The 14,665-nt window shown below is 43.1% G+C and overlaps 1 protein-coding gene across 3 annotated transcripts in view; it reads left to right on the forward strand.

Annotated features, from left to right (window-relative positions):
* LOC135385294 (uncharacterized) overlaps nt 1-14,363 on the forward strand; it is a 39,796-nt gene extending 25,433 nt beyond the window's left edge. Inside the window, exons 9-10 of one of the 3 annotated variants that reach the window (XM_064614518.1) lie at nt 5,417-5,622; nt 6,124-14,363. In XM_064614518.1, the coding sequence (XP_064470588.1) occupies nt 5,417-5,622; nt 6,124-6,190 (273 nt within the window). In that variant the 3' untranslated portion in view covers nt 6,191-14,363. The remainder of the gene's footprint in view (nt 1-5,416; nt 5,623-6,123) is intronic. The other 2 variants (XM_064614519.1, XM_064614520.1) reach the window with 2 other exon arrangements.
* The last annotated feature ends 302 nt before the right edge of the window (nt 14,364-14,665 follow it).

The following is a 14,665-nucleotide window of genomic DNA, read 5'->3' on the forward strand; positions in this document are numbered from 1 at the left end:
CCTCATGATCACGTCCAGTACCACGAGGAGCCCAGTTCGATAAGGAAAACGTCAGGTTGACTTGGGAAATTTCAGAGTTCAATTCAAGAAATTCAATTTCCATCTATTGAAATGAAACAGAAATGGTACCAATATGTGGCAAATGTTACTGGCAGACAAAAATCACTTGACCGCGTGTCTCTTCGTTGCCTAGTACATTATTTACTATTAATTTCTGCCACGGTTGGTGGAGCACCCTGTATACTGGGTGGAAAAGCAAATTTCCGGGTGGATAAATAAAGAGTGTGTCTTATAATTTCAGATGAACATGAGATGTCAAAGGGCTGTGCTCAATGCGCAGTGCTTAGCGTGCTGTACAGCCTGTAGTAGTCACTGACTTTGCACTTTGCGAGGTCATTTTTGAGCAATTTCAGGTTTCATTCTCCAACTACCAATATGCAAATCTGGGGATGGGGTAAAAACTGGTTTTGCAGAGTTTAACCCCAAAACAAGAGGCCGTCACGGGCTCGATTCGGAGCGAGGCGATACTGAGTAAGGTCTGGAGCTCCGTGGCCAATTAAGATCCGGACTCAGCGGGTGAAACGGATTACGGTCAGTGGCCTAACGATTGGACACACACACGGAGCTAAAATCAACAACATATTTACTCCCAGTCGAAACATAACCAAAATCACCACACAGGCTACCCAACAAGTTGCACAAACCATTGAACTCGAAATTGTCACTGGGGCAACCTGCACCAAAGTGACATCTGCTTGTTACAGTAAAAGTCGCCACACAGGCTACCTTGCTGAACAGTTGGTTTCGTCACACTCGTCAAATTGACTTAGCTGTAGGGGTGGGGAAGTCTGAAGATTCTTGGAAGAGGCCCGAGGTGTCGTCTTGTCGGCAGGTTGTCTTCTGGCGTTTTCCTCTCCGTCACCCCGTGGCACACAACACTTGCGCACGTCAGACAAATAAAGCTAACTGGCTGTGCAGCAACCTGCACTAGACAATTCAGACCAATCATTGAGCCGTTCCACTACTTAAAACAAACTATTGCCGCCGCGCCTCATCTCAAACTTCCCCGGCGGGAAAAACTGCGGCTGCCCACTTCGCGTTCACATTCTTTTTGTTGCCCTGTGACACGACCCTGTCACTAAGGGTATTATCACATAATATTCCAAAACCCGAAACAGGGCAAGACAAACGTTTTGTGGATAATACCTGACAAACTCCACATTCCACAAAAATCCACATTTGCAATACAACCCACCCAAGTACGTTAAAAACCTTACACAACCTCTAAAGCGCAATGTTTGTGGTGATGTGACACGATGCCCCCTGATTAGAACATTATACCGTAATCTTCCTACATGCTCTAGTGACATATGTTTTAACAAACCCTGACTTCTTGCGGGCTGGATACACATTTTCACCTCTGTGCCTGACATGATTTCCACTTCGCCATCATATACATAGTTACATCTCTGTGGAACAATTACACTCGCGTACCCAGACCAACGCAAAATTTTCAACACTCCATGCATGTTTTCCCCTTAGCTTACATACACATCCATCAAATAGTCTGCTCCGGCGTTCTTTCTTTCACTTACGTACCTAATGCGGGACACAATACTAACGCTCCACGAAACGCAAACAAGACGTTCTACACTGCGCTCATCGTATAACAGCGCCCGACTTTCACCACACCACCGTTATGACCCTGCTGCAACACATTTAACATAGGGTGTGCGAATCTGAATATTTTAAGTCGAATCGAATATCGAATCGAATGGGGGGGGGAAAATTCCAAATACCGAATCGAATATCGAATATTCGTGCAAAATTTACAATGTGACTTTCGAACTAAAAGTTTCCATTTTGTAGCCCATGGATTTAGTGTAATTTTTCTGGCATTAACTGTCACAAGAGAGACATGCCATTCTTCTGTTTAAAGCCCCTACTCTTTTAATTTTACATGAGAGTGCTTCCTGCTTTTCAGGTGAGGCTACACTTACTGGAGTACTGGAGTGGTTACCTTCATTCCAAAATTTTATGCCAGGCAGTAGCATGTTATATGGATGAGGCTGTAATTGTTTCAGACAACCACAGGCCATTTGTGAAACAAACGAATTGGCACAGCTTTGCAATGAACACCTTTTAGCTTCTTTGCACTCGCCCTAGGAAGTTGCACTACTGAAACTTTAGATGTAAAGGACATCTTTAAGACACCCTTCTTGTCCGTGGGCTGTAGTCATTGTTCAAGAGTCCTAACTTTTTGAAGGCAACCTCACAGACATCAAATCAAAGTTTCTCGTCGGCACCGCTAAACTGCATGTGGGAGGGGCGCCACCCCTTCCACAGACGATGTCTACAAAACTAACTTTGGATAACGTTATCCTAAACTAAACACCGTCCCGCCTGTGTTGGTCCTGCAGCTAGGGCAATTTCGTAAAGCAGGCTTCACCTCATGCACGGAAGCATCAGGTGAAGCCCACTTTCGGGTTATGTCGTTCATGTTCGTGGAATAGTGGGATATTCGAAAAACCGAATATTGGATATTCGATTCGCGAATCAGATAGTTCGAGCGTTTGATATTCGATTGGAATTCGAGAATTCGAATATTCGCACACCCATAATTTAACGCATAAATGTCACAGCACTTCCGGGCCCAGAAAAAGCTTGATTTCTAACTGTAATGTCCGTTGGTCATCCTCTGCCCTTGCCTATCTGCTTTGATTTCACGCATCTGCTCTTGTTCTCTGACAAGCGTCTGCTGTTTTAAAGGAACACTAAAATGCAAAAACAAGTTCACTTCAAATACGCTACACGCTATGTTAGTTTCGTACTTGTTATCATAATTCAGAACGTTGATTTCGTTACGGAGCTACACTCAAAATTATACCGGACTCTTTCTTGCTTCGGCGCTAAGCAGTGAACGTTGTTTCAGCTCATGCATCAGTGTTTTTACTCCATACTGCGCGTGCCACCCCATTCAGTACTCCCGGTGAAAAACATAGTGTGCGTTCCAAAGCGGGCTAGCGCTGCTGTCCGAAGGACGTGGAGACATAAATGTTGTCAGTGGAACATTCGTGAGAACCATTGTGGGCTACAATTCAGTGAATCGGTATTAAAAAATGTAGTAGTGCGCATCATGCCATGCATATACGGAACACTACGATCGGACCCGTTCCAAATACACACACCGACAATAGGTATCCGCGCGCGTCTGTTGCTGTGCCATTGGTTGCCGCCAATCTTAGCCCCCTGGGGATACCATTCATTGACGCCAAAGCCTGCTCTGTTTTTATTGTGTTTTCTTCTAAACGGTAGTGCTGCGTGAACTAATTTTGCTTGCGTTACACTAATTCAAACACGGACTTTCATTTGAGAGCAAGTTGTTTTTGCATTTTAGTGCCCCTTTAAGAGTTCTCTGTCTTGTGCTTCTCTTTCTCTTGCTTGTGTTCTCCACTCTCTTTGTTCCTTCTCTATCCACTCCTTCAAAGTTGTCACGAAGCACGCTTGGAACACGTTTATTCCGCCTTATTCACAAGCTTCCAACGCTGCAGCACACCCGGCTCATCGTCCATGTCGCTGCACACACACTCCGGAACTGTCCACGTGCCTTCCTCTTTTTCCTCCCATCCTCCTCGTGATGTCGGGAAGAGGGCACCACCTCGTGCCCTTGCCCTTTCTCCTTCCCTTTCCTCCTCTTGCTTAGCTGGCCCTCGCTCCTCACTCCCTCTCACCTACAAGTCCCCCCTTCCTCACAGAGTACTGCCCTGGAGGCCTAACTCCTTTCTGACTGGAAGCATCTCATGCAACTCCATTGCTGTAACATTTTTTTTTTTTTTTTCAACACTTGTCTCAGTCTCGCAACTAGCTCCTTTCCGACGTCTATCGACTCAGTCTGGGGGGAAGTCTGAGGATTCTTCGAAGATGCCTGAGAGACGTCTTCTTGTCGGTGGGTTGTCTTCTCACGTTTTTCTCGCCGTCGCACAAATAAGTAAACTGGCTGTGCAGAAACCTGCACGAGATAACACAGATCGATCGTCGAGCCATTCCGCTACTTAAAACAAACTACTGCCTCCGCCACTCTTCTCGAACTTCCCCGGCGGAAAAAAACGCGGCTGCTCCCTTCGCGTTCACATTCTTCCATCTTGCAGACAAATCACAGGACAAGTCTCTCAATTTCATCCAACCATCCCTTATATAACCTCGCTAAACGGGCCTCCCAAAACTCATTCCACGGGGTATCCCTCTTTTCTTGGGCGGGAAAAAGGGTCACCACGCCCCTGCCACAAAACACACATCCACACGGATCCACATCCAGAAGACGTGGGTTAGAGTCCTACTGCTGGCTAACCTTTCCAGTGACTTCCTTCTTTCATTATTCTTAGGCACTTGAGGCTTGTGTGTTGTGTTCTTCTGTGTTCCGGCCTCGGAACATCAATTTCCATCGTTAAAAAGAAAAGGTCTCACTTCTATAAGTTTTACAACATAACTCTGAGCAGCTTTCCCTTCAACGCTGACCTTGAGCTTCTGGTGCCACCCAAATGAATCACAACGTCACGTGATGCTCTCTGATTTGGATTGATTGCGGCATTGAAGTCTCGTGAGCGTGGTGATTATGATGAGCATCTTCTTTCGCTGCTTGCAGTTCATCACATTACAGCTAAACGGAAAGAACTTGTGTAGAATGTGATTCTGTTTTCATTGTCACTGTGCCAGTGCGAAAACGAAGACTGGAACAAAAGCATTGATAGTGAGAACCAGATCTAGCTATTGATGGGGTTGATTACCATAAAACTGTCGATAGTTTTTCAACACTATCGGTAGTCAACAATCGATGGTTTTCTCACTATCGATAGTACTATCAATAGTTTTTGACACTATTGATAGTTTTGAAGAAACCATCAATAGTATCGGTAGTCAATTTATCGATAGTTTTGCATCACTTCTAGCATGGCTGCTTCAAAAAATATGCCACACTTTTGCACTATGAAGTTTCTTGTCTCTACTTTCTGGGCTATCATTTGACAGTATGTGGGTCTCAGTTCACAATTTGTTTCATAGCTCTGCCTGAATTGGATGTTGCTGCTGAAGTGAGAAGTGTTACAATGGCTTCCCTGAATCAATCTCCTGCTTATTGGGTAGACAGTGTTACTAAAGAGGATTTGATCAAGTGCAGTACTGCAAATGAGCAACAGTGTCTGAAACGATGGTGTTACAAACTAATGTCCAGGTCATGAGCAAACTGTTTATTGGGGCAAAGAGCAAAAGTATGTTTCAGGCAAGCTAATTGAGCCAGACTACTTTGCATTGGGGTTTGCCATGTTCAACTTGCGAGTTCAATGTCACTGCCAATGCCATGTTGAACTTAACTAATTTATAGGTCATTCCTGAATGACATGTGGTTATGTTTTTATTGCAGGTCACATTTTCCAACACTGCTGACTCAAAGATACCGACTGTTCTATTGTCAAAAGGAACCACGTTTAAACTTCCTCGACAGCTGAATCGTTTCGTACATCACCTCTTCAATGAAAGCTGTCTCTGTCACCTGCATTGTGTTGCAAGGCATCCAGCGTGGTACACTAGTGAAAGAGAAAAGGTGCTTGTAGCTGCCATACAGCAGAGGTATGATAGAGCAACAGCTAGAGGTTCATGAAACCTGTGACGGAACTATTCGGTAGCAATCACGCTGAGCACTAAACCATCAGTTTTTATGCTGAAGGCAGTAGAGATGCTGCGTACCAACAGGAGTGGGGCAGTTTTTATTCAATATCCTGGTCAATTTCCGGGACGTTTTGATGCAACAACCCAAATCCAGTCCCCTTCATCATTGCATTCATAGCCTCGTGCATTGTTTTGACAATCTGAAGTTATTGAATGCTGTGTCTGGTTGTTCATAGTTTTGTGCTGGTCCACAAGTACTTTCGCAGCTTCATTGCCATCATTCCATGAAGTACCGGGTGCTTTATTTTTCTATCCGTTACAGATTTTTAATAAAAAAGGCTGTTTTTGCAGGTCTATTATAATGCAAGGCAGGCATTCTGTGAATGAGAGTGTAACTACTAGATAACTAACTACCTAACATTCGTTAATTAACCTTTTTGATGTTTCTTTTTATGTTTTCAGGGAAATGTGCTATTGCAGAATTGGAGCCAGTCATTACTCAAAGCCACCCTATTTTTTACAGAGGTAACTGTTAACAGGAAGGTCTCGGGAAATCGCTGTGGCTGTATCACAAAGCCCTCGGCTTCAGGTTGGGTTTCAGTGATGCAAAACAAGTTAAAATAATCTAAAGCTAATAAAAGCAGCTTTGATATACTCAGAGATGGGTACGTTGTCACGAATTTTCAGCATTTCCTGTCCCACTTTTGTCCCAATTTTAGTCATATTTCTGTCCTGCTAATCCCAGCTGTACCGCAATTTCACGCATATTAGCCACGGCTTATGGGCACAGTGTGGCTTATCTAATGACTATATTCCCCTGGTATTTTCCCTATACACCAGTTTCGAAGAAGGGGCTGACAGCGTCTCTGGAACAGCACCACCTTGCCAATGCACAAACAATGCGTAACAGAGCCACGTCCACATTCGAGTAGACTGACCTTCCTGGTGCCTTTTCCCAAGCAGCTTTAACTAAAGTGGTGGCAGTGATTCATGTCTCCTGGGAGGCCACTGACCCATCAATCCATGAAAAACACCGAACAAGGGCACAATCCGATCTTAGTAGAACATTGAACTGACCTGCTTTGTTGTACACCATGCCGACCCCGGAGTATGGACCACAGGGTGTATGGCCATCTCTATGGTCTCCTTTCTCGCACAAATTAGTCCTGTCGTATTGCCCGTGGCATATCTGCGAGTGCGGCTTATCTGCCCGAAAATTTTCAAAACGTTCCTAAAAACGGGTCCTGCGGCTTAGCTCCGGTGCGGCTTATACGCGTGGAATTGCGGTACACATCACCACTCACTTCACAGATCACGAGGCAGTACCTGTCACTCTAAAGTAGTTGTGCATATATCAGCAGTAAAAGTGTCAACATCCACACACAACAGCTACCGCTCAAATTCGCGTTACACAATCGTAACCGTCCTGTAATTTTTTAAATTCCTGAAACAAGCAAATGCATTGAGATATCCATCGCCAGATTTTGCTATTGCAAGTGAGTCAAAACCATGTGCATCTTTAGCGCTATGAGGGTAAGCCACATTTCACGTTGGAGGGCCATGTGCGTTCGCGATGAAGCTGATTGGAGTAAGTGCTGATCTGCTGGCCAGATGACCTGCTTTGCAGTCCAGATAAGCCATGGAAGTCAAATATGGTGTCCATTTTGCACTTCCGGTGCGCTTGGTTTCGGTTCATTTGCACAGCAAAATTTGGCGTGGATGCATTAAAATACGTGCCTGTTTCGGTTTTTGAAGGAATAGCGTGACTTGAGTAATGACAGAGCCAAATTCTGCTACTATCTCACATTTCCTCAAAAACCTTTAATTGTAAAGTTAATTAATAGATTTTAGGTAATTAGTCATACAGTAGTTAGAGTTGCATACTACTAGTTACTTTAGTTAGTTACTAGTAGTTACATACTCTGTCTGACAGAATGTCCACCTTCCTGTATAATCGGCCTGCAAAAATGGCATCTGTTCTGCTCTCAAAGCTTTCTTATTAAAAATCTGTAATGGATAAAAAATAACGCCATGCGTAGCAAAATTTACTCATGCACAGTGGAGGCAATTTGTAGTACAGGGTTACCCACGATCAAGTACAGTATTTCTTCCACTCCGTAGAAGGTACTGCAGGAACAGAAGGAGCCCAGACTTGTGTGTCAGTGATGTACGGATAGGATTCTTTGCTTTAGGGGGGTAAAAATCATAATTTTTCAAATGCAAATTCTGGGAAAAATGGAGCGTTTTCTGTCATGGTGCTTTATGTTATTGGAAGTTTTGAGGTGCAATTAAAATCGTGTGAATCAAGCTGCCCATCATTCTGCCACGGGTTCTCCACGTTGCCCTCTCTGTCGGCATCCTCCGGCAACCACCCTGCAGGGCCGCTGACCCCCAGGTTACATTCGGGTCTCTCGTACAGGGGCTTCGCGCATGCCTATCCCACACGTGTATTCCCACAGCAGAGACGCACTGCCACCCGCGTGCACCCTGCTGAAGCACGAGATCCTGCGGGCACGGGATCCTGCGGGCACGGGATCCTGCGGGCACGGGATCCTGCGGGCACGGGATCCTGCGGGCACGGGATCCTTGCGTCAAGGTGACTGCGCATTCCGAGAGAGGCATGTCCAAGATGCCCCAGCAATTTTGGGATTGCATTTCAGAAACAAACTTTATCGTACCTCGATTGTAACGCACTGACCTTGACAGAGTACGAAAGATAAGACGCTACACATTTGCGAGTGTTTCACCCCGTCTTGTTTACATACACATAATCACTTGCATGCGACACAAGTCATCATTCGTTCAACGCCTCTCTGACCTCTGAACATAGCACAGCTGAGAGAATGTTCTTCCGGTGTCGCAGCTGCCGCAAAGCAAGCGCAACAAATTTTGCGCAACACGGGCTAAATCTGGGACGCGATCCACAGCATCATTCCAAAATGCACAGGTGGTGTGATTCATCCCTTACGTGCCTTACTGTGGCGGTACCTGAAGTTGAAAGACCTCGCGGAATGCGGGGAGAACTCTGGTTACACCCGAATTTTAGAAAGTTGGTTCAGGGTGCAAATATCGCGCGAAATTGTCACGGTCTCTCAATACGTACTCTCTCTAGTCAAGAATCTCCGGCGAAAAACTCCTTAGGGTGCGCCACAGCCGCGCGATGGCGTTCTGGTAGTTTGGGGGGCACTCCCCGGCAGTGGTCACATTGCCGCTGCCTTGGCGCGCCCGCTTTTGTGAAGGTGCCTGGCAGTACTTGAGCGTGTGTTTGGCCTCGTATACAGTGTATCGTGGTGCAGTACAGCCCGCCTCATGTCTGTTGAACAGAGGACTTTGTACAACAGCGGACACTGTCTTTTTTTATTTATTTAACCGTGCCCGCCACCAGCCATGGCATAACTAGTGGTACAACAATATGTACATGCAAACACAATAAAATCTTTTTTTTTACATAACATATATGTCAGACACAATGTCACCGTATCTACAAATTACAAAAAAGAACAGAAAAGGAAATGTCGTGCTGTTTGGCATGCACGTTATGCTGACCTTGTAAAAGAGAGATAGGAGAACTAGCAATCAGAGGTCAACATAAAGTAAGTCCCGAGATCGGTTACATCCCAAACATAAGCAGTTAACCATTCAAGGTGTGTGAGATAGGATGTGATGAGCAGCCGCGTACCTGTTGCTATACGCTATGTAAATGCTAAATTTTAGTTTATATTTATTTTCATTCATTTTTCCTTGTGTTTTATTTTTTTCATTTCAGCCCCCCTGAAAGAAAGACCGTGGCACTTTTTTTTTTTTTTTTCAGTGACAACATAAAAGTGATACATTAAGGCTGAACGGCCATCCGGATCATAGCCGAAGCTAGTACAATCCGTAGAAACATGTCAAACAAATACATGACAGCAGTATACACTGAACCACAAAACTACTACACTAAAAATATGCAAGCCACAAAAATTCTAAACAATGTTATCTGTGTTGATTTATGACCAGTACTGTGAAGTAAGTGCCTATGTAGTAATGCTAATTTAAAGTTCCTAGATGAAATTACAGATAGTGGTAAGGAATTCCACTTAATTATGCCTTGATATTGTACAGTATGCATCCCATGCTCATTCTATTGATGTTGCACTAAGAGATTATGCCCAAACACGGAGCGGCTGGTGCGAGTTACAGAGGAAAAATGAAGACCTTGAGCTAGCCCTTCAGTAATAATACATTTCCTTATCATCAGTACAGTCCTTTCAAAACACAATGTGTTAAATGACAGAATGCACAGTGTCTCATACAAAGGTAGACATGATTGTCTAGGATGTGCATTCAATATTGCACAAATTATACGGTTTTGAAGAAGTTCAATGGGTCTTAAGTAAGTTTTATAAGTGTGCCCCCATGATTCAACGCAATATAAGAGGTGACCTTGGACTAATGAGAAATACAGAGTTCTTAAGACAGCCAAAGGGAAGTTTTTTATCACCCTGTACAAAGCGCCATGCGCTTGAGATAACTTAGAACATACTTGTGAAATATGTGGCTTCCAGTTAAGATGGGAGTCTAGCACAACACCCAGGTACTTATTACTATTAAGGCGTTCGATGGGTAAGCCCTTGATCATAATATCAAATTTTGTTAAGTCAACACTTTTACGGTGCGAATGAAATACTATGTATTTTGTCTTCGATATATTTAGCTCATGGGCATTGTTTTCTAACCATTCGAGAAGCAATGGCATAAAAGAATCAATGTTGGTTCGAATTGTATCTATACATTTGCCAGTAAAAAACAACACCGTATCGTCAGCATACATAATGCAATTTGAAGAGGTTCCACTAGGAAAGTCATTCACGTACAAAATAAACAAAGATCCCAAGGCCGAGCCCTGGGTAACGCCAGTATCTATTGGGAGTGACGAAGAGTGGTGTCCGGCAATAGATACAGTTTGTGTTCTATTGTTGAGGTAACTGGAGAAAAACCCTAAAAAGTGTCCTTTTATACCATATTTAGACAATTTAGCGAGGAGGATATTGTGTTGAACTGTATCAAAGGCCTTCTTCAAGTCTAAAAAAATGCCAACACATTATTCACCTCTATTAATATGTAGTACTGTTGATAATTTCAGTTGCTGAAAGTACAGCAATAGCTGTGAACCTCAACCTGCGAAACCCATGTTGGTTTAGGCTGATTACATTGTGTTTTCAAAAAAATGTGTCAATCTAGAGAACAGTACTTTTTCGAAAATTATGTTAAGCGCACTTAACACGGAAATTGGGCGGTAATTAGTAAAATTATTATAGTCGGCATTTTTATATACTGGTACCACTCTAGCACTTTTCAAGATAGCTGGATAGCGAGCCTCAGCAATAGAAGAATTAAAAACTGTAGCCAGCACTGGACATAGGATATCTCTATCCTGTCGTATTACCTTCATAGTGATATTGTCACTGCCAGGCGAAGTATTATCAGAGCACTTATTTATAGCCTCGGGAATATCGTCACATGTAACACCGAACAGTGCAAACGTATTCACATTGTCATTATAAGCATGACCTGGGACACAACCAATTTGGTTTCCACGTGAAAAGCCCAAGTTAACAAAGAACCCACTAAAATGCTCGCACAATAAGGTCAGATCATCAGTCGTCGTAGGCAATACTTGCTTTGGTAATTTCTTTCCCATAGCCTCATTTATAATCCGCCATACTAGACGGGGATTACTGCTTGTCCGTATTAGCTGACAATAATATTCACGTTTACGCTCTCTGATCATCTTAACCGAGATGTTACGATAATAACTATATTTCTTTTTGAAGTGCTGATTTTGATTATCCCGTTTGAACTTACTGCCCAATAATTTTTTTCTCTCAAAATTTCCAAGATGGGAGCTGTCACCCACGGGCATAACGGCCTATCGTAATAATCAGCGCATGTGTAAACACTGGCTTCAGTTATTGCTTTTTGAATTAGTGAGGTGACGTGAATTTGTGCGAATTAATCTGCAGCAACTCAAGTCCGAACGTGCAACACACATTTCTCTTAGCTAGTGAGTGATGGAGAAGTACCAACTACTCAAGTACATTTCTCAATTCTTTTACTTTACTTTAAGTACATTTCAAATCTTGTACATTGTACTGTGCTTAGTGTGCTATTTTTGCAGTACTTTCTGATCACGTACTCAAGCACCCAAACTTGCACTCCACACAAAAAATCACAAAAAAGTATTAAAAATGCACCGTACTAAAAGCGCTAAAATGACAGTAACAAAACAAACTGATAGCGCTATATGTGTGTCTTCCTCCTTTTACCATCATTTTGGCGCTTTTAGCGGGATGCAGCACCAACAGTCCCAGTCGGACATTTTACCAAACAAGCTTATTTGATGAAGAAAATTAATTGTTGAGAAACGTGAAATGTTAAAAAAGTACCAATGCTTCTATGCAAAGACACACCCGCACACATTGTGACATTGCGAACGGCAGCATGATGACTTGGTCACCAAGAATGTAGAAATGAAATAATTTTCAATCAAAAGCGACGTACAGTCAATTGTCACTTCAGTTCTCTCAATGCATGGTTGTAGTGCTTTTTTTAAATATTGTTTCCTTCACTGGCAATTAATAATCATTCTATATCACAATGTGTGATTGGATTACATGGTGAAGTGAAGTAACAATCTGAAAAATACATACTTTTAATTTTTACATTTCGCGTTTGCTTAATTTGTCACATCTGGATTACGTTGCTCCAGATTACAGTCGTATAAAAATGAAGTATTACATTGTGCTTCATGTTTTCTTTTGTTATTTTTTTATGTTGTGTTTCGAAAAGCAGCAAGGAATGTCCAGAAGTGTATAATCTCTATTGGCTTGTGTTCTCTGCCGGAGTTCCCTGACCAGAGAGGGTATTGAGAGACTGTGACCCTATGTATGGAGTAAAAAATTATGTCACAATTTTCCAGCTTCCAGATCTGTCTTAGTAAATTATGAAAACTTAAAACCACATCTTTCCTATACATTGTCATTACTCTATTCTCTCTTTTGCTTTTAGCTGTCAGGGCATCAGTGATTACTTTTAGTTAATTCTAAAAGGCATATTCAGTAGAAGTGTACAACGGAAGTGCGTCTTATGCCTCAATATTGTAAACATGCAGTAAAATAAAGATTAACAAAATTTCCACTACTCTGAAGGCGTGCCAGCCCACATACGCTCTAGGCTTAGCAAGCAATACAGGCATCGTGCAACACATAAAAGGGGCACGATGCTCTGTCACGACTGCGCTGCCAACGGCAGTCTTGGTGCCATGCGGCATGACTACATGCTGCCCACTCCATGCCAATGGATGGGCATGTGAGCAGTGGTGACAACAGCTTGTTTTTCGGGTTGGGAACACTGTTCACAAACAAAAAGGAGGCGAATTGCACAAAAGCAGCCATGTTTTTAATGTATCTGATGGTGCACACTAAATAGAATACATTCTAGTAAAAGTATCATTTTGTTTGCATGCGACCTAGTGCATAGAATGCAAAGAATAAAAGGAAAATAATGGCAGGAGTTGCAGGTGACCTAAAAAGAGCCTGGTTTGTTGACTGACAGCACCCCCCCCCCCCCCCCCCCCCCCCCCCCCTTCAGCCCTGATGTCCCGCCTTGGGGCTGTAGGAGTGTGGTCACTATGTGCATGTAGCTATAAAATGCCTCCACTGTCCTTTGCGTCAACATTTTATGTGGTTGCTAATAGTCTCCTACAGGTGGAACAAACAACTGTGATAGCAAACACTACTCACGTGAAACTGCGAAGCACGCGAGATTGATTTATGTATATTCTGCTACCAAAGTTGTCCTCTGTGCTTTTTTTTTTTTTTTTTTTTTTTGTTTGCATATTTTCACATTCCTTCCATAATGTGCAGCCTTGCATTAAAGGAGCACTGAGGTGACCCCCCAATTTTTTATTTTATTTATTTATTTTTGTTTTCCTGCGGAATGTTCTCCATCGAATAAAATGAGCTCCTGCGAAAGAACGATGAGCACAGGTGACCTACAGAGTGGGCACGAGTCCTCTGTTCTGCACTCCTTTCAAAAATCCTCTCCTCGTTAAAATAGCACTTCACAGAGGACGTCATGACATAACGTGATCCCCCGGCACATCATTCGTGACGTACAACGGCACAGCTCAGACATGTATAAGCGGTGCATGAGACGAGAAAAAAAAAGTGCTCTGGGCCGTCTCTTCGTCACGCAAGGATGGTGTCGGCTGTCCACGGCTGCTCTCTCAGACTGTTTTTGTAAATCTGATCGTGCAGCTATAATACACCGCAGAGCAGAAATACTTTGCATGTTGACTCCTGGTGGACAGCTTCTTGACGGACGAGGTAGAGTCCTTCCCCCCCCCCTCCCCGCCTTGGGAAAATTGGCGTGCTACGTCTATGGTGTGGTATCACTCAGGATACTTAGTTTTTTTATCACAAATAAGCTATAGCTGTCTACTTCCTGCTGGGGTTCCATAATGGGCACCTGCAAACTTTACAAACATCTTTTCTTCTTTTTAATCATTAGCAGATTTGATTAGAGATGCATAGTGGAGGGTTTGTGTGCTTTTCAATCTGCTACAAGTTTTAGATGATAAAGGCATACTGTTAAATATCCAATCAATTTTGTACAGTTTAGAAACTAGCCCATTGTAATAAAAACTTGTTGCACATACATTGTGGTGCCTGTGTCATCCTTTTCATCCTTTTATTTTCTCGGAAGAAAATATCCTTTTCTGATACTGTAGAAGCCCTTTCTTCATGCGGAAATAGCTTCAAATTAGTCAACCCTCGATTTATGAACACCCTTCGTTTCTCGAAAAATTGTTCGTAAATCGAGGTGCAAGGCTTGCGGAAGAGAAATGGGTTGAAGCATGACAGGAAATGCACTAGATTACATTTATTCTTGAAAATACTCTTCTTCATCGATGAAGAATCGGCTGATGAAACGCGAAGCCATACGTCGGACTCTCTAACGA

The sequence above is a fragment of the Ornithodoros turicata genome, chromosome 2 (genome assembly GCF_037126465.1).
Source record: "Ornithodoros turicata isolate Travis chromosome 2, ASM3712646v1, whole genome shotgun sequence".
Lineage (NCBI taxonomy): Eukaryota > Metazoa > Arthropoda > Arachnida > Ixodida > Argasidae > Ornithodoros > Ornithodoros turicata.